This window comes from Lepidochelys olivacea (assembly GCF_965140295.1).
Source record: "Lepidochelys olivacea isolate rLepOli2 genome assembly, chromosome: 1".
Lineage (NCBI taxonomy): Eukaryota > Metazoa > Chordata > Testudines > Cheloniidae > Lepidochelys > Lepidochelys olivacea.
In genome coordinates this window covers 282,795,606-282,814,040 of record NC_140411.1, presented here as the reverse complement: position 1 = coordinate 282,814,040, position 18,435 = coordinate 282,795,606, and the positions used below count along the sequence as shown (strand labels likewise).

Here is an 18,435-nt window from a genome sequence, read left to right as displayed (position 1 = left end):
ATGTCAAGAGTAACAAGAAGGGTTTCTTCAGGTATGTTGGCAACAAGAAGAAAGCCAAGGAAAGTGTGGGCCCCTTACTGAATGAGGGAGGCAACCTAGGGACAGAGGATGTGGAAAAAGCTAATGTACTCAATGCTTTTTTTGCCTCTGTCTTCACGAACAAGGTCAGCTCCCAGACTGCTGCGCTGGGCATCACAACATGGGGAAGAGATAGCCAGCCCTGTGTGGAGATAGAGGTGGTTAGGGACTATTTAGAAAAGCTGGACGTGCACAAGCCCATGGGGCCGGACGAGTTGCATCCGAGAGTGCTGAAGGAATTGGCGGCTGTGATTGCAGAGCCATTGGCCATTATCTTTGAAAACTCTTGGCGAATGGGGGAAGTCCCGGATGACTGGAAAAAGGCTAATGTAGTGCCAATCTTTAAAAAAGGGAAGAAGGAGGATCCTGGGAACTACAGGCCAGTCAGCCTCACCTCAGTCCCTGGAAAAATCATGGAGCAGGTCCTCAAAGAATCAATCTTGAAGCACTTGCATGAGAGGAAAGTGATCAGGAACAGCCAGCATGGATTCACCAAGGGAAGGTCATGCCTGACTAATCTAATCGCCTTCTATGATGAGATTACTGGTTCTGTGGATGAAGGGAAAGCAGTGGATGTATTGTTTCTTGACTTTAGCAAAGCTTTTGACACAGTCTCCCACAGTATTCTTGTCAGCAAGTTAAAGTATGGGCTGGATGAATGCACTATAAGGTGGGTAGAAAGCTGGCTAGATTGTTGGGCTCAATGGGTAGTGATCAATGGCTCCATATCTAGTTGGCAGCCGGTGTCAAGTGGAGTGCCCCAGGGGTCGGTCCTGGGGCCGGTTTTGTTCAATATCTTCATAAATGATCGGGAGGATGGTGTAGATTGCACTCTCAGCAAATTTGCGGATGATACTAAACTGGGAGGAGTGGTAGATACGCTGGAGGGGAGGGATAGGATACAGAAGGACCTAGACAAATTGGAGGATTGGGCCAAAAGAAATCTGATGAGGTTCAATAAGGATAAGTGCAGGGTCCTGCACTTAGGACGGAAGAATCCAATGCACTGCTACAGACTAGGAGCCGAATGGCTAGGCAGCAGTTCTGCGGAAAAGGACCTAGGGGTGTGTCACAAATATAAAGGGAAGGGTAAACCCCTTTGAAATCCCTCCTGGCCAGGGGAAAGCTCCTCTCACCTGTAAAGGGTTAAGAAGCTAAAGGTAACCTCGCTGGTACCTGACCAAAATGACCAATGAGGAGACAAGATACTTTCAAAAGCTGGGAGGAGGGAGAGAAACAAAGGGTCTTTGTGTCTGTCTATATGCCAGTTTCTGCCAGGGATAGACCAGGAATGGAGTCTTAAACTTTTAGTAAGTAATCTAGCTAGGTATGTGTTAGATTATGATTTCTTTAAATGGCTGAGAAAAGAATTGTGCTGAATAGAATAACTATTTCTGTCTGTGTATCTTTTTTGTAACTTAAGGTTTTGCCTAGAGGGGTTCTCTATGTTTTTGAATCTAATTACCCTGTAAGATATCTACCATCCTGATTTTACAGGGGGGATTTCTATTTACTTCAATTTTTATTAAAAGCCTTCTTGTAAGGAACTGAATGCTTTTTCATTGTTCTCAGATTCAAGGGTTTGGGTCTGTGGTCACCTATGCAAATTGGTGAGGCTTTTTATCCAACATTTCCCAGGAAAGGGGGGGTGCAAGTGTTGGGAGGATTGTTCATTGTTCTCAGATTCAAGGGTTTGGGTCTGTGGTCACCTAGGCAAATTGGTGAGGCTTTTTACCAAACCTTGTCCAGGAAGTGGGGTGCAAGGTTTTGGGAAGTATTTTGGGGGGAAGGACGCATCCAAACAGCTCTTCCCCAGTAACCAGTATTAGTTTGGTGATGGTAGCGGCCAGTCCAAGGACAACGGGTGGAATATTTTGTACCTTGGGGAAGTTTTGACCTAAGCTGGTAAAGATAAGCTTAGGAGGTTTTTCATGCAGGTCCCCACATCTGTACCCTAGAGTTCAGAGTGGGGGAGGAACCTTGACAGGGTGACAGTGGACGAGAAGCTGGATATGAGTCAGCAGTGTGCCCTTGTTGTCAAGAAGGCCAATGGCATTTTGGGATGTATAAGTAGGGGCATAGCGAGCAGATCGAGGGACGTGATCATTCCCCTCTATTCGACATTGGTGAGGTCTCATCTGGAGTACTGTGTCCAATTTTGGGCCCCACACTACAAGAAGGATGTGGATAAATTGGAGAGAGTCCAGCGAAGGGCAACAAAAATGATTAGGGGTCTAGAACACATGACTTATGAGGAGAGGCTGAGGGAGCTGGGATTGTTTAGCCTGCAGAAGAGAAGAATGAGGGGGGATTTGATAGCTGCTTTCAACTACCTGAAAGGGGGTTCCAAAGAGGATGGCTCTAGACTGTTCTCAATGGTAGCAGATGACAGAACGAGGAGTAATGGTCTCAAGTTGCAGTGGGGGAGGTTTAGATTGGATATTAGGAAAAAGTTTTTCACTAAGAGGGTGGTGAAACACTGGAATGCGTTATCTAGGGAGGTGGTAGAATCTCCTTCCTTAGAGGTTTTTAAGGTCAGGCTTGACAAAGCCCTGGCTGGGATGATTTAATTGGGGATTGGTCCTGCTTCGAGCAGGGGGTTGGACTAAATGACCTTCCGGGGTCCCTTCCAACCCTGATAATCTATGATTCTATGATCAGCATGTAGGGTGACCAGATGTCCCGATTTTATAGAGACAGTCCTGATTTTTTGGGTCTCTTTCTTATATAGGTTCCTATTGCCCCTCCATCCCAGGTCTTGATTTTTCATACTTGCTGTAAAGTCACCCTATCAGCATGGGAGCACGTCCTCTAGAATGGTGGCCAAAGCATGAAGGCGCATACTAATGTTTAGCATATCTGGCATGTAAATACCTTGCAACGCCAGCTACAAAAGAATCATGCGGACACCTGTTCTCACTTTCAGGTGATATTGTAAATAAGAAGCTGGCAGCAGTATCTCCAGTAAATGTAAACAAACTTGTTTATCTTAACAATTGACTGAACAAAAAGTAGGATTGAGTGGACTTGTAGGCGCTAAAGTTTTACATTGTTTTGTTTTTGAGTGCAGTTAGGTAACAAAAAATTCTACATTTGTAAATTATACTTTCACAATAAAGAGATTGCACTACAGTACTTTTATAAGGTGAATTGAAAAATAACATTTCTTTTGTTTATCATTTTTACAGTGCAAATATTTGTAATCAAAGATAAGATAAAGTGATCACTGTACATTTTGTATTCTGTGTTGTAAAAGAAATCAATATATTTGAAAAAGTAGAAAAAAATCCAAAATATTTAATACATTTCAATTGGTATTCTATTGTTTAACAGTGCAATTAATTAATTTTTTTTTGTTAATCGAGTGAGTTAACTGCAATTTAATTGACAACCCTAAAAAAATTCAATCTGGATTTAAAAATTGTCAGTGTTGGAGAATCCACTATGACCCTTGGTAAATTGTTTCAATGGTTTAATTACTCTCACCGTTAAAAAATGTACACCACATTTCCAGTATGTTCTTTTCAACACAACTGTATCAGACCCTCATGTCGGATGCAAAGAAGGAAATTGTACTTGTGGTGTTTACCCTGTTAGCCACTTGCTGGCACTGTTGGTGGTGGTAGCACCCAAAAGGGGATAAATTGAGGGCACTGCCATGGGTTTGCCACTCTTCTGCGTCAGCCAGCTGAGCTTGGTTTGTTGGGTTGTACCCACTGCAAAATGTGCTCCCTCGGAGGACCCTTGGGTCACCTGGAATTCTCCCTCAGGTCTCCTGCTACAACCTAGGGAGGTGATGGCTATAAGAAGGAGATAGAGTTGACTTTTTTTGCCCTCTTTTATCATTCTGCTGTTGTGTAAATGAAGAAAAAAACTGAAAATATTTCTGTATAAATTAAGTGCAGTTGTATTCTGAAAAATAAAGGAGTACTTGTGGCACCTTAGAGACTAACAAATTTATTTGAGCATAAGCTTTCGTGAGCTACAGCTCACTTTTGAAAAGTAACTCTCTAAAAGCAGTGTAAGGGTCCACATTTATTCTCTTTCAAAGTTGCTGAATTTAATTTTTTTAAAATGTCTTTTCTAACTGTCACCACGACAAATGTAACCTGAGATCTGAAAGTCAAACTGTCTTTTTTCTGACTTGAGTATCATTACTAGTAATAAATATTCTGCAGTTGGGACTTTGTTAATAATTCTGATTGCAGTGTTAGAGCCAGGATAGTATCTTGGTCATCCTCCCACAACAGTGTCCATTCTGGAGAGAGAAAGGGGAATGAATAAAAAGTACCAAAGACATATTTTTTTTTGTCCATAATGTCAACAAATATGACTCACAAGGAGTTTGAGTCAGATGGTACCATTTTTACTCCAATGCTTTTTTCAGCACACTTAGTCACACTTAAAAGGGGCTCACCTGCTATGGATGCTTGAGGGAATTTATGCTTGCTTGTTTTTTTATTCTGAATAATGTGCATAGAATTCCCCATACTTTGAGAGAGAATAGATGGTGCTTCCTGCCCAAGGAGTATTTTAATGGACAATGAATGAATTATGAATCTATGTCCATAATTGATTTCCATGCTAAGGTCTGTCTACACCTAGATTTGACCAGGGCATAAAGTAATATTGTATGTCCCTTCTTATCAACATGTATAGTCCACTGTGACTGATTTTGTAGCTTGTTCTGGCTGGCATTCCTAAGTGTCAAGGATTTGATATTGCCAGATAGAGTATTTTTACAAATAATGGACTGAGAGTACACTTTAGACATGGATTTTATGGAGATTTAAACATTTTAGTATGGGAAGTGTTAATTGAATAGATGATGTAAGCAAAAAAAATGAAATATTATGTTTACTAAATCTTGTAACAAGGCTTGTGATGTTCCTATATCCTGCCCTTTGTTTTTGTATGGATTTTTCACAGCAGAGGCAGACGTTACCCATGCTATGATTCAGCGTCTGTCGCTAGCCACGCTCTTGCACGATTTTAACCTGATTTCACGGGATGAACAGGGAATGAAACAACGTAGCTCATGGCTGTCAGCGATGAAAAATAGGCAGGAATCAGACAAACAACTTCATCTCAGAGATTGTTTCCGGGCTAAAAACTCTCCCAACAGCTGTTTGCTTTGGCTGCCACTCAGGTTCAATTTTTTTTTCAAGTTTTTGGGTTTTTTTTAAGATGTGGGCTGGTTATTTATGTAGTCAGGAAGAGGTCTGTGTTTCCAGTGTTGTGGTCTCAGTGCTGTTTTGACAGTTGGAGTACAAGGAGATTTCTTCTTTTTCTGCGCCCCTCCTCCCCTCCCCCCCCATCCGTTCACTTAATGCACAGAATGGGAATGCTGTAGAGAGAAGAAAAAACAAATTTATGAGGTTTTTAATCCCAGACAGGCAGCTTTGTGTCAGTTACCTTCAAGAAAAGTTCACGCCCCAAAGGAGTGTTTAGTCTTACACAGCCACTGACTAAGCAGTGTGTGTGTGTGTATGTGTGTGTGAGGGAGAGAGAGACACAGACAGAGATGAAGGAAAGTTTTTTGCTGCCTCTTGAAAGTTGTAGTATTGTTTTAAAGATGACTTTTGTTTAAAGTATTTGTTCTGGAATTACTGAAACTGGAGTCAAGCAGACTGAGGTCAGAAGCATTTTCTTTGGCAGAAAGAAGATACTTTTATAGAAGCCATGCCTGTACTTGGGGTTGCCTCAAAGCTAAGACAACCAGCTGTAGGGTCAAAGCCTGTTCATACTGCCCTTCCGATACCAAATCTTGGCACGACTGGGTCACAGCAGTATTCATCGAAGTCTTTGGAGCTTACTGGGGCAGAGAGCTCAATGCTTTCTTGTCAGCTTACGTTAAAGTCAACTTGTGATTTTGGAGAGAAGAAAACACTTCAAGGAAAAACCAAGGAGACAGAGGATAGTAAGGTTAGTTCTGAACTTTACCTGCATATTGAACTCTTAAAATGTTGGTTTACTTATGCAAAGTCTGATATCTGTCTTTAGCAAATAGCATGGTGGATGTGGAGTGCATGTGTAAAATAGGAACTAGTTTATGTAAATAACTTTCTATAGCCAATATACTAACACATATTGTAACTGTGTTTAGCTCATTGTTGGAGTTTGAATGTTTGTTTTTAAATGTACATTTTATGATATCTAATGGAGTGATCCTTCATGACAAGCTTCTGGTGAGGGTGAGTCATATTGCACAGTGATAAAAATCATGCTGAGACCCAGATAAGTAGAACTATCACATGACAGGGCTTAAGAAAATATTGAAACTTGGCAGCTTCATGTTATATTGCAATGTTAAAAAGGGCTCCCACACCCACACTTACTCCCCAAGGGAGATGCCTTTAAAATAAAAACAGTCCATTGATTGTTCTGTCCAACTTTCAAAAGATCTGGCTAGACTTGCTGCAGAAACTTTGATCCAGAAAAACAGTTCCTTAATGAAAAGTTACCTGTCTTATTCACTTCTTTAAAATAGCCTTATCTTGTCTGCTCCCCTTCCAGAGATCTTTAACCTGCTCTGATTTCATTGTGATGTAAAGCAAAATGAAACATGTTCATCTGGGGGCAGATGCCATGATTTTAAGACTTTTAAGATGTTTGTCTTTAGTCATTCCTAATCTCATTGCAGTAGTTTAAAATATATTCTGTTTTGGGGACAGCAATACCATTAAATCTGTTCTTGTCAGTAGTGTACAGTTTTGTGGATCCTTCATCCACCACAGGGGTGGCCAGCCTGTGGCTCCGGAGCCGCATGTGGCTCTTCAGAAGTCAATATGCGGCTCCTTGGATAGGCACCGACTCCGGGGACTAGAGCTACAGGCGCCAACTTTCCAATGTGCCGGGGGGTGCTCGCTGCTCAACCCCTGGCTCTGCCACAGCCCCTGCCCCCCCTACACCCCTATCCACCCCCTCCTCTGAGCCTGCTGTGCCCTCTTTCTCCCCCCCCCCCCCCGAGCCTCCTGCACACTACGAAACAGCTGATCGGGAGGTGTGGGGAGGGAGGGGGACGTACTGATCGGCAGGGCTGCTGATGGGTGGGAGGTGCTTGGAACCGGGGGGGTAGGGGGGTGGATGGAGCTGATGGAGGGCTGCTGACATATTACTATGGCTCTTTGGCAATGTACATGGGTAAATTCTGGCTCCTTAGGCTCAGATTGGCCACCCCTGACCTACCATGTTCCAGGGATTAACATGTAATGTAAATGTAATGTAGCAGTGTTTGCATGCTTACTTTCCCCCTCTTTATCAGTACCGCTGATTCTTGAACACTGATTATCTCACTGTTGTTAAACCGATTTCTATAATGGCTTCGTTTTTATTTTAAGGAAACTTGCAGATCATCTTAGCTATTACAGTGGTAGCAGACACACAGTGTATGTACTTTGTCTTAGTTTGAGAGTGCTGTGCCTTGAGAAGTCCTAATTTCCCAGGTTTTGTGTCTAAAGCAAAGGACTGGGAATCTGAAGATTTCAATTCTGTTCCCAGCTCTGCCACTGACTTCCTGTGGGATCTTGCGCATGTCCCTAATTTCTCTGTGCTTTCAGTTTCTAACTGTCATAGGGTTCTCTGAAGCACCCAGCATTGCCTCTCACACAAGAGGGTAGTTGCTTTATAGAAAAGCTCTATAGAAATTCAGAGAATTATTATTCCCACCTGTTCGGGAACAGAAACAGCTTCATTTTTCATCGCATGATTGCAATGTGAAGATTACAATTAGTAAAGCCTTTTGACACACTAAAATGGTGTTAATCTGATATGCTTTAAAATGTATAGCTTCCTGCTTAGTAGTTTTAGATAAACTGAGGAACGGTAAAGAATGTTTTCTTTAATGATGTGCTTTCATGGGTTTCCATGGGGGTAGTGTATCAGTTCTGCAGGTTATTTTCAGAAAATAGCATGCAAATTTAAAATAGCCACTTAGTTGTTCTAGTTAATGTCAACAAATGTTTTGGAAGGGATATAAAACCTCATGCTTCTGGGTTTAAACCAATCACTGAGGGGTTAGGATGAGAGCCTCATAGAGGCAGATTATCTCACGTCTGCCTGCTATGGGGTCCTTGCCTCTCCCTCTGAAGCATCTGGTGCTGAGCACTATTCGAGCCATGCTAGACTAGATGGACGATGGGGTCTGATCCAGTATGACAATTCTTATGTTTCTAGGGCCAAATTTTCAAAAGAGCTCAGTACAAATAGTTCCCTGAGTTCTCAGTGAGAGCTGCTTGGTGTTGAGCCTTTTGAACATCTGGCCCTTAAAGGCTAAGGCCAATAGGGTTACACTGAGTCTAAAGTTAGGTTCCAAAATCCTTAATTGGGCCCCTAAATAAAACTAGCCGGATGCGCCAAAGTGCTGAGCACTCAAATTTCTCACTGACTTCTGCAGTTTTTTTTATAGTGTCCACTGAGTGCCTGAAGCTCCTGCTGAAATCAGGGGACACTAGAGAGAAAAGCTGTTGAAGTCAGTGGGAAATGTGAGTGATCAGCACAATTGAAAATCAGACCAGTTTCATTTAGGTGCCTTAATAAGGATTTTCAGAATGTAACATTACACACCCCAGTTTGAAAATTTGGCCCACATTTGTTTTATTCTATACCTTCTGGTATATTTGTAAGCTTTCTAGTTTTCTGTTTAAACTTATAAACACCAATAAAATAATCCCAATACTCCTCTCCCCCCACCCAAAAAAAAAAAAAAAGCAGAAAAAGAAAACATTGCTTATTCATTGAGCACTGGAAAAACACCAGAAATGGTTAACTGTAGCTAAGGCTTCTCTACAAGGAGCAGTAATACAGACTATAGGGGTGTGATTTCTAAAGCCCACTCGCATGTTGTGCATTAATTGGTCCATGTAGACCCTGCTGGTTTGCACTAAAGGTTACCTAGTGTGCTTTAACATAGTGCTTCTTGAAACAGTGCTATGTTAAAGCACACTGGGGAAAATTACAGAGAGATTGCTCATTATAATATATACTACTATAGTGAGTAATGTATACAATATACGTCACTCCTAACAGTATATACAAAGAGAGAACCCTGAAAACCCATGACTTTTGGACATCTATATTAAACTCAAAAATTGCTAAAAAATATAAACCCTGAAAAAATGAAATTAATAAACCCTGAAAACAGAAGTCCTATATATTTCCCATTCACATTTTAAATCAGTTCTGGGAGGTCATTTTATCAAAATATTTTGGGGCACAGGTAGATGGTGGTGGTTAGTAAAACTACCTTTAGGTTCTCATTGCTAATAAACACCAACATTCCAGCCTTAAAATTATTGAATGCTGTTTTCTCACATCACTTTTGTGGGAGATCCACTCCTCCCTGCCTCCCACTCTTCCCTTGGCTACCCTCAGTCACATTAGCTAAAATGTGCAGCTAAGCACATGTTTTCAGTGAGTTATTAGGGTTAATGTCCCTTCAGGTTTGCTCTGGGCAGATGTAAATTCCACATTACTGATGGCACTGTCCCAAAGTTGACCACTTTCGAGTGCTGTTCTCAATAGTACTTGGGTTGATTTTCTTGGTTAGCAAACATATTAATCAAACATATGATATTCCTACATGGCTCTGTGGTATACAGTGCTGTACTTTAAGAATGTTTCCCTTGTAACAGTGATCAGATAAAAGGTCTTTTACTTAGTGTAATGAATACCCAGTCAAAGTTTCCAAATGAGAGGGAGATCTGCTTATACAGTATACAGTTGGTGTGCTTACGGTATATAATTGGATATGTGGTAACTGATTTTTGAGGGAAAAAATGTTGAATGTATATCTGTAAAAGACAATGGAATATATGAATTAATCATCTGGTTAACATTTGTCCTTGGCTGCTGTATTCTAGGTTCAACATTGCTTTTTAGGGCATTACAAATGCAACACTGGTGATCACTAACCTCTCTTGTCATGTCTGGAAGACACTCAGATTGACATATATAATCTCCATTGTATATTCAGTCGCTATAAGTGCTAAGATTTCCAAGATAAATCTGGATTTACACATGTCAACACAGTAGGTCACTCTGCCATCCAGCTGTTTCCTCCATGACCTTCATGTATACTGCACCCGATTGTTAGAGACTTTTGACACTGCTGTTGGCTTTCTCACATTATTACATTGCCAGGGCTGGCTATAAATACTGCTGCAGAAATTAATTCAGTGCTCCCCGTATGCTCCACTTTCCTCACTTGGTTCTGCTGTCCTTGCACATGTTGGACTGTTTTGTGGACATGATATAGTTTGATGCTTCCAGCTATAGTAAGGTCAGTCTGCACAAGAAAGAGTATTTCCCTCTTTTCTTAAAGAAAAGTATTGGATGGAAAAAGTGTTTGAAGATATGCTGTTTTGTTTTTGGTTGGGTGGGGAAATAATTAAACCTAGGAAACTCTTTGCAACAAGTAGTTTATTCATTTGTTCATTATTTGAAACTGTTTGGCACATAGTTTATGCAGACATGTTTCAGGTCCGAGACTGCTCCTGAATTATTACATGTGACTTGCATCAGTTATGCTCGTAATGCCATATGTTTGTTCTGTATGATTAGTCACCTAAATCACGTGTTATACCGGCTTCCTGACTGGCTGACTCCCAAGCTATTTTAGGAGCTTTTAGGTTGATCATGTGAACACTTATGGTGTGAATACTCACACCAAATATTTGTACAAATGTATTCACAACACACTTTCCCTGGAAATCTTACAGTTTATACCTATGTATGTGCCTAGAAAGGGAATGCAGTTGTTGGAGTGAATTTAGAAGGTGAAGTCCTGGCCACACTGAAAGTCAGTGGAGGAAATGATTTAACCCATGGTTTTCATTAAAACCAATGTCCGTAAATACCTTTTTTATATTATTTGTCCAACTTTGAATATTAGTAGTTCATGTTCCAGTGATACCATTTTCACGTTGCTTGCTGAAGACCATGAGATCAAAATAATCTATATTGCACTGGAATAGTTTGTAATACTGTCTCTTATCGTAGAGAGCACCACCAATCCATAACAGCACTGAAAAGAATGTGTCGAGTGAGACGGTAGATAGGTAAATTAAGCAGAGGCCAGACAGTAAAGAAATGTGGGCAGAATTTCTTTATTCAAAGCTTACATTTTACAAAAACTACTTTTCAGATTCACCAAAATTATACTTCTCTGCACCATGCTGGCCACCTACATACCAGAGGTGATTCAATCCAAAAGAGGGCAGGTGGTATGGCTAATGTCCTCCCCCTTAGGTGTTTTTGTGTGGATGCACAAACACTCATGTGAGGCCCGCACTAGCAGATAATGCTGATGGAATGCTTTGACTCAGCACATCCCTGAGCCACGTCCTCTTCTAGCCAGTGTTTTACCACTTTTTGACCTCTATAGTAGTCTGTGTTCTGCTCCCCTGACCTTACCCCTGTGTCAAAACTTTCTGTTTCAGGGGCTCTACACCTTGGCTTATGCTGGCAGAAACTGGCAACATCTCAAGTTGACTCTACCTCATTCATTTTTGGTACCTCTCCTAGAGTTTGCAACTTGATTGATAAAATTTTATCCTTCAGTCCTGAGTTAATTTATTCTTGTTGTCCTATAAGTCTCTCTCATATTAGTATGTCATTGCTCCTCCTGTTCAGAAACAGTTGATTGCTTCTAAACCAGTTCTGACCATTCTAAAGTTGGTCCAATTCCTGCAAACCTAAAACCTCCCTACGTATAGCAACCTTCAGACCTATATTGAGATTCCTGTAACATAGTATTTACTGACCTTTTAAGAGAGGTTATAGGCTAAGAGTTTCCCAGCCCCTTTTCAGTACTGAACAAAATAATTCTTTGTCACTGTCAAAGGAACTCTGAGAATTGTAGAATACTGCAAGGCTTACTGAGAAGAAATGCCAGAAAATATATCAGCCTTCCCTGACTGAGTGGGGCTCTCTAACTAGGTGAAATGGGGAATCATTCAGCCCAGGGCTGTGTGTGGAAAAGATCTGTAAAGAGGCAGTATAGAGAAGAAGAGGTAATTTAGTCTTGGACAGGGATCCCAGCTCACAGAGGAGAATGCAGCATTAGGTACCAGGGAAGTTCAGGAGGATGCAGTTAAATATTGAACTGAACTGAAATGAAATATTTCAATTCAGTTCCACAAACTGAAACAAAATTTTGATTCAGGAATGTCAAAACTTTGTTTCAATCTAAAATTTCCAAATCAAAAGTTTTAGGTTTTTTAATGAAAAGTTGAAATTTTCTATCGGGGAGAAAAATCACTTCCTGACCAGCGCTATGAGTATTAACCCCTGTGTCAACAAAGGCAAAGGCTGTAACCCAGGGAGGGACAAAGATGTGTTTTGTATTTGGAGTTTAATATTTGTCAGTGGGTACAAGCTCCAGAAATCAAATTGAGGCATGGTCAACCTCTATGACAGAAAGGTAAGAATCCATTACTTTTCCTAGTCTGGTCATGAATAGAAAGCCAGTAATATCTGACCAAATGACTCTTGAGGCCTAATTTAACTTACATCATAGAACCATACCTAAATCCTGGTTTGAGGTCTTCCAATGTACTTTAGCCTACTATTCCACTGTGATGTTGGAACCAACATGAAAGGCAGCTGCTCTTTTTTTCTGATATAGTAAGTCCCGCCTCTCCCCAGACACCAGACTTGATGCAAAATTCTGCTCCGCCTATTAATATCAAAAAGTTCCGTGAATGTAGGAAGAAGGGAATATCTTTTCCCATAATTCACATTCGGCTTTCTCTTTCCTCTCTCTCTCTCAAAGCCATTTCCCCACTTACTCTCCTTTTATCAGTGAAGCATGATCTGGATGGCTAAGAGTCTCTTTTTTTTTTTTTTTCTTTTTCTTTTTCTTTTAACCTGGTCTTGCAGAGTAGGGAATACTGTGACAGCTCTGTTAGCATGCTTACTAACCCTACCTGATTTCACCCACAGATACTTAGTCAAGTTGTTACTTCAGTGCTGAATTCCATCTCCTCCTTGGTTTGGCTACTTCCTGCTGACAGTAAGTTTCATCCACCATGGCTGAGGATATGGAGCTGGGTCATGGAGTTATACACTGTTGAAAGGTATAGGTAAAGGAGCTCCAAGAGATAAAGGCAAGGAACCAGTGAGGGCATGGGAAGAGAGGTGGAGAAAATGATCCGGAAGTTAAGATGCACAAACCTATGGAACCATAACAATATACAGTCCCAAAACAACTTTCCTCACCCAATTGGTGCCCCCTACCTGCTGCTGAATTCTTAAGTGGAGGAAGTGGCCTCCTCAACCACTGCATCTTCAGGGGAAAATGGCAGGCCCATTTTCTCTTCCTGCACCATTGGAGGATTTATCTGCCACTTTCTTGAGATAAGGTGACATAGGGGTTTTCTCCTCATTCTGTCCAGTTGAGGGGTGTGTGTCTGAGGGCTCTTTCCACTGTCCCCATGTTACTTTAGTGGTGATCTGTACCATCTGTCTCTCATCTCTCTGTCCCAATACACCTACCCCTGTGAATCATCTATCCCCATTTCTTGCAATCTCTTTCCCTACATCTGTTGGTATCCCCTTCCTCCATCCTTTGTCTCTGAGTCCTTTTCCTCACATATTGATCTCTTCTAAGAGAGCCCACACTATGTCCCTGGATTCCCTCTGATTCCATGTCTCTTCTTCCCATGTTTTGGATGACTTGCATCCACTATCTCTGGGTCCTCTTCTCCCAAGTGCATCTCATCTTCAGTCCTGAGATAGTGACCCTGGGAGAGTAGGAATGGGCTCCCTTCTCTACATCTTCCCAATCATGCCTCTGTCCTCACTCTCACATTAAGGGTGTCTAAGGATATGCTATTTGGTATGGAGTGGGAGGAGGAGGCAGCTGCGGTCTGTTCTTCTGGCTGCTTTCTCTATTGCTTAGTTAGCTTTCAGCAGAATGGCCAAGGAGAGAAAAAGGGCAGTGGAGGCAGCCAGGAACCTCCTGCCTGCTTCCCACAGTGGCCGCTAGTGATGGGAAGCCAACATTGTTTTTAAATTGCTGAATTAGCTGCCAAAAACTTCAGCCAGCACTGCAGACACCTGGGACTGCATGTGTTTAAAATGCAGGGCAGCCTTAGCCAAACTGGGACAGTTGGCAGGTATTCAGGATATCAATTATTTTAGTTTCTTGCCTTGTGCTCTGTATTCTTTCTCAAACAGATAGCATTCCTTGGTGGCATCTTTAATATGCTCTCCATATCGAGCACCATCAGCGTATACTATATTGTCATTGATTTAAGAGCATTCTACTGTATGTGCTTAGAAGCTGCTTTACTCTTAAACATTTCTCTCATCATCATCTTTACCAACCACATTTCAGTCTAATTGAGATAAATGTACAGTAATCCAGCTAGGTAATTCTCCAAACCTATATGCTTAGGAGTAAGATACATTTCCAAATACATGTGTGTGGTCAAAAGCTGCTCTTTCTGTGGTTTGGGTTTCATTTGTAATGGTGAATAAGGCTGGGAGGATACTTACCAGTCTGAGCTACAAGCCTCTGCCTGTTTAGTGTTTCTTGGTTTATTTAATTGTATTTTCATTTCTTAGCAAATGAGAAAACAGAATATAGATCAAGTGGGTTGTATTGTGAAAAATGGTACTAAACTTCAACAGAAAACAGTTATATATTTGTTTTACATTTGTGCCGAGAGGCCCCAATAAAGATTAGGCCTCATTGTGATAGGTGCTGCGCATATCCTTAGTTAAAGACAATCCCTGCTCCAAAGACCTTACAACATAAATAGATAAGACAGACAAACGGTGGGAGACAGGAAAACATATTATCCCCAATTTATAGATGAGGGGATCAAGGCAGAAAGAGAGTCAGTAATTTGCCTTCAGTCACACTGGGATTTTGTGGAAGAACCAGGAATTAAACCCAGATATCCTGAGTTCCAGTTCACCACCATAACCACAAGACCATCCTTCATCTTCCGTAAAAAGAAAAATCAATTTTGAATTAAATGTCCCTGTAGTGGGGTATTTTTCCTCTTTAGTTTTCATGGAATGTTCTTACTCCTCATTCCAGACGAAGTCCATGATAGTTGAAGGTGCTGAGCGTTGCTCAGGATGAGCCTCGGAGTTAATATACGATTTAAGTTTTTCTGTAGGAGCAAGTAGACACTCTATTTTGGTTTTGATTTACCTGATTAACATACATTGTGCCATATGCCTTTAGGAATACAGGATGTCTTGTGTTCCTTATAGTGTAGGGAAAGTATGCTCCAAAATCATATGTTTATTGCTAGGCTCACCACTTATTAAAATGTGATGTGGGAAGAATAAATAGTCACAGAATAAAAGCAGGCCTCTTTCAGGAAAGGTTTTAATTTTTGATCATGATTCCAGCCCATGAATATTCTCCAGTTTCTTTTTGGCAGAAATGCTTGTACTTGATAGACAATAATGGCATCAATTACAAATGTGAATTGCTTGTTTTCTTAAAGCAAGAGTTAATTTCTGGTCTAAGTTCGCTGTCTGCTTTTTCTAATTTAGTAAGATCTTGAGTTAATTTTGTAGTTTTTCCTTATACTTCCAAATAGTGCACATGGAGAGTAGTTAATTTTAATGCAGCTCTCTGTTTCACTTTGACCTGATTCACAGGATGAAGTTTGGAGACAGCCCATGATTTAACAATAGCCTTTTGACAGCAAGGGTGTTTGGGAATTAAACTGGACGGGGGGGGGAACATCTATCTACTCTCAAATTTATTAGTGGAATAGTTTGTACAAATCTTCAGTTGCCCATGATGTTTTTAATGTCACCACCCTTTCTTTTTTTGTTTTTATTGGAAGGAGAAAATTGGCTGAAAGATAGCATAACTTATTTAAAATTCAGTAAAGGAATGCACAGTGTTTTGTCTGGTAAATGCAAGTAGATAATTCCCTTGTGTAAAGTGTGCAGCTTTCTGATGGCTCTTATGTATGCACTGTGTAAACTAAGTTGAGAGGACTTGGAAAATAAGCAAATCAAATCAAAGGGAAGCATAATCCTAAAGTGGCTAGGGCAGGATCGGCGTATATCTGGGTATATAAACTGAGAAGGTGCCAGCCACTAAACATGTCTGCAACTCCTTCTGAGTAAAACATGAGCAAAGATAGCCAAGTTCTATATTAGGATTGTGCTAACCCACTTTCAGTGTGATATTTGTTCTGTCTTATCTGTCTAGCCGTTTTTACTTATGAGACTCTTCTCTGCTGCTTTGCCACCCTGTGAGCCTATCACTATGGAATACGTTCTCATTCAGAATATCTGCTTTTCACCATGTGGTCAAAATAATTATTCAGGTGACAATGTCCAATTAACACAGCTGCCATTCATTTGAAAATCCAGAGCCAACGGAGATGTTGGGGTGTCTCTTGCATTTCCCTTTTCAATGTATTGTTCTGCAAACCTTGACTCTAAATGTCTAACACCTGGCTTTGCATCTTGATAGTACTGTGCTAGACTCCAAAGGATTTGGCTGTGGATGCTTCCTGTTGTGCATCAGGATTTGATTTACAGGACATCTGTAAAACCACCAAAGCTGAGTAATCAGAATAGTCATGCGCAGAAAGATGACTCCCTAGTGAGTGCTGGAAAACAGTAGAACACTTTAATTAAGCAGGAAAAGGCTGCATGGCTTATACATGATTTAGGATGAGTAAGACTTAAGTCAAGGTGCAGGACTTTTACTCATCACTAACTACAACAATGGAATTTCCTGGCAACACATCTATGCAGTAAACAGGGCTTCATTTTTTGTAAACTGTCTCTGAAACAGAAAGGAAGAGAACCAAAGGGACTGTGTAATTTATAAATAGCAATGGTTATGTTAAAGGAAACCTCTAGTGAACAAATACAATGGTTTAGAGAGCTAAATAAATAGTTATAAACAGGAATATATATTGAAAAGAAATGTGCAAAACTGTTTTAGAAATATCTGTCACTGTTTCAGTGTCTCCAGTCACTGAATGGAACTGCTGCCTTGCTCAGTGCTGGCCAGCACTCCCAGTCAGAGACCCATTGTGCTGGAAAAGAGAGAACTGAAGGAATATTAGGGAGCAGTAGAAATCTGGAAGCTTCAATGCTGTGTGTTCTATTTATTTTAAAAAATAATTGTTTACATCCTGGTTCACAGGGACATGGCGTGGTCCAGTGAATAGGGCACAGCCTGGGAGCCAAGACACCTATCTTCTCTTCTAGGCTCTGCCAGTGACTTACTGTGTAAATTACTTCACTTTCCTGTGCCTCAGTTTCTTCATGTGAAAATTGGGAATCATGTTACTTGTCTGTATTTGCAGGGGAAAAGGACTCTTCAAGGGCTAAATACCATTATCATTGATGATTGTTTTAATAGTAATTAAACCAGATCACTTACTTTTGAAAATAGTTATTGAATTTACCGTAAAACAACTTTGAAGGGCCCTTTGATTTTAAATGGTGAAGCAGATTGTTTCAGATCTATTTCATGTCGTCAGACTCAAATTGGCAATTTTCAATTGGTTTTTAATTGTTTTTTATTTCACTTAAATCACTTTAATAACCTGCTTATTGGTTTATCCTTGTTTGTAATTAGGCAAACTGATGAGAAAATGTACATAATAATGCCATTTTCCTGCAAAAAATATTATTCTGATTTAGTGACAAAAGTGGTGGGGCTTCAGCACAGTGGTTGCTTCCCATCAGTTGTGTGTGCTAGAATCACATCAGTGCAGTATTTTACAAGCTTGATTTTAGATTTGCACAGTATTATAGCTAGTTTTTGAAGAGGTGTAGATGAGACCTTCCCTGGGGACTTAATCTTGATGTGGTGGGAAGGCTTGTGTATTCCAATAACCCTGAGAGCTGGTAGGATGTTTAACTCCTGGTAAGGCCAATCAGCACGGACAGGTCAAAGGGTAGGGACCAGACAAAAAGCAGTCCACCTGGTAACTGGCTGATTGCAGACGCTGAGTGGGATTCAAGTAACTTGAAAAACCTCATGAAGGACCAGTGGTTTCAGGTGGTTGAGCACCCCGGGAGAGTAGTGGGACCTCCCAGTGGAGGAAATGTTATCCAAAGGCAGAAGGGTTAAATCACAGATTTAACCAGTGGCAGCCACAAAGTGGAGGGAAAGCAATGGAAAATCACCTACTCTACTTTTTCCTACAAGAACTTTCATGGCAGAACAAGAGAAAATAGATAATTCATGTGTGGTGCTGGATGGTGAGACCCTCAAGTCAGAGAGCCTGACAAAGTAAACGGGGGAGGAGGTTCTGGCCATTAAGAGTACCATTTTCAGTTATGATGGTGCTGTACCCAGTCCTGCTGGAAGTACAGCACTTGATGCTTGCACCAAGGTAAAGAGTGACCTGA

At 40.9% G+C, this 18,435-nt stretch overlaps 1 protein-coding gene across 3 annotated transcripts in view; it reads left to right on the top strand.

Annotated features, from left to right (window-relative positions):
* Window positions 1–5,612: 5,612 nt before the first annotated feature.
* Window positions 5,613–18,435, top strand: part of NAV3 (neuron navigator 3) — a 366,054-nt gene continuing 353,231 nt past the window's right edge. For all 3 annotated transcript variants that reach the window (XM_084632115.1, XM_084632114.1, XM_084632113.1), the window contains exon 1: window positions 5,613–6,003. In XM_084632115.1, coding sequence (XP_084488241.1) covers window positions 5,761–6,003 — 243 coding nt within the window. In that variant the 5' untranslated portion in view covers window positions 5,613–5,760. The remainder of the gene's footprint in view (window positions 6,004–18,435) is intronic.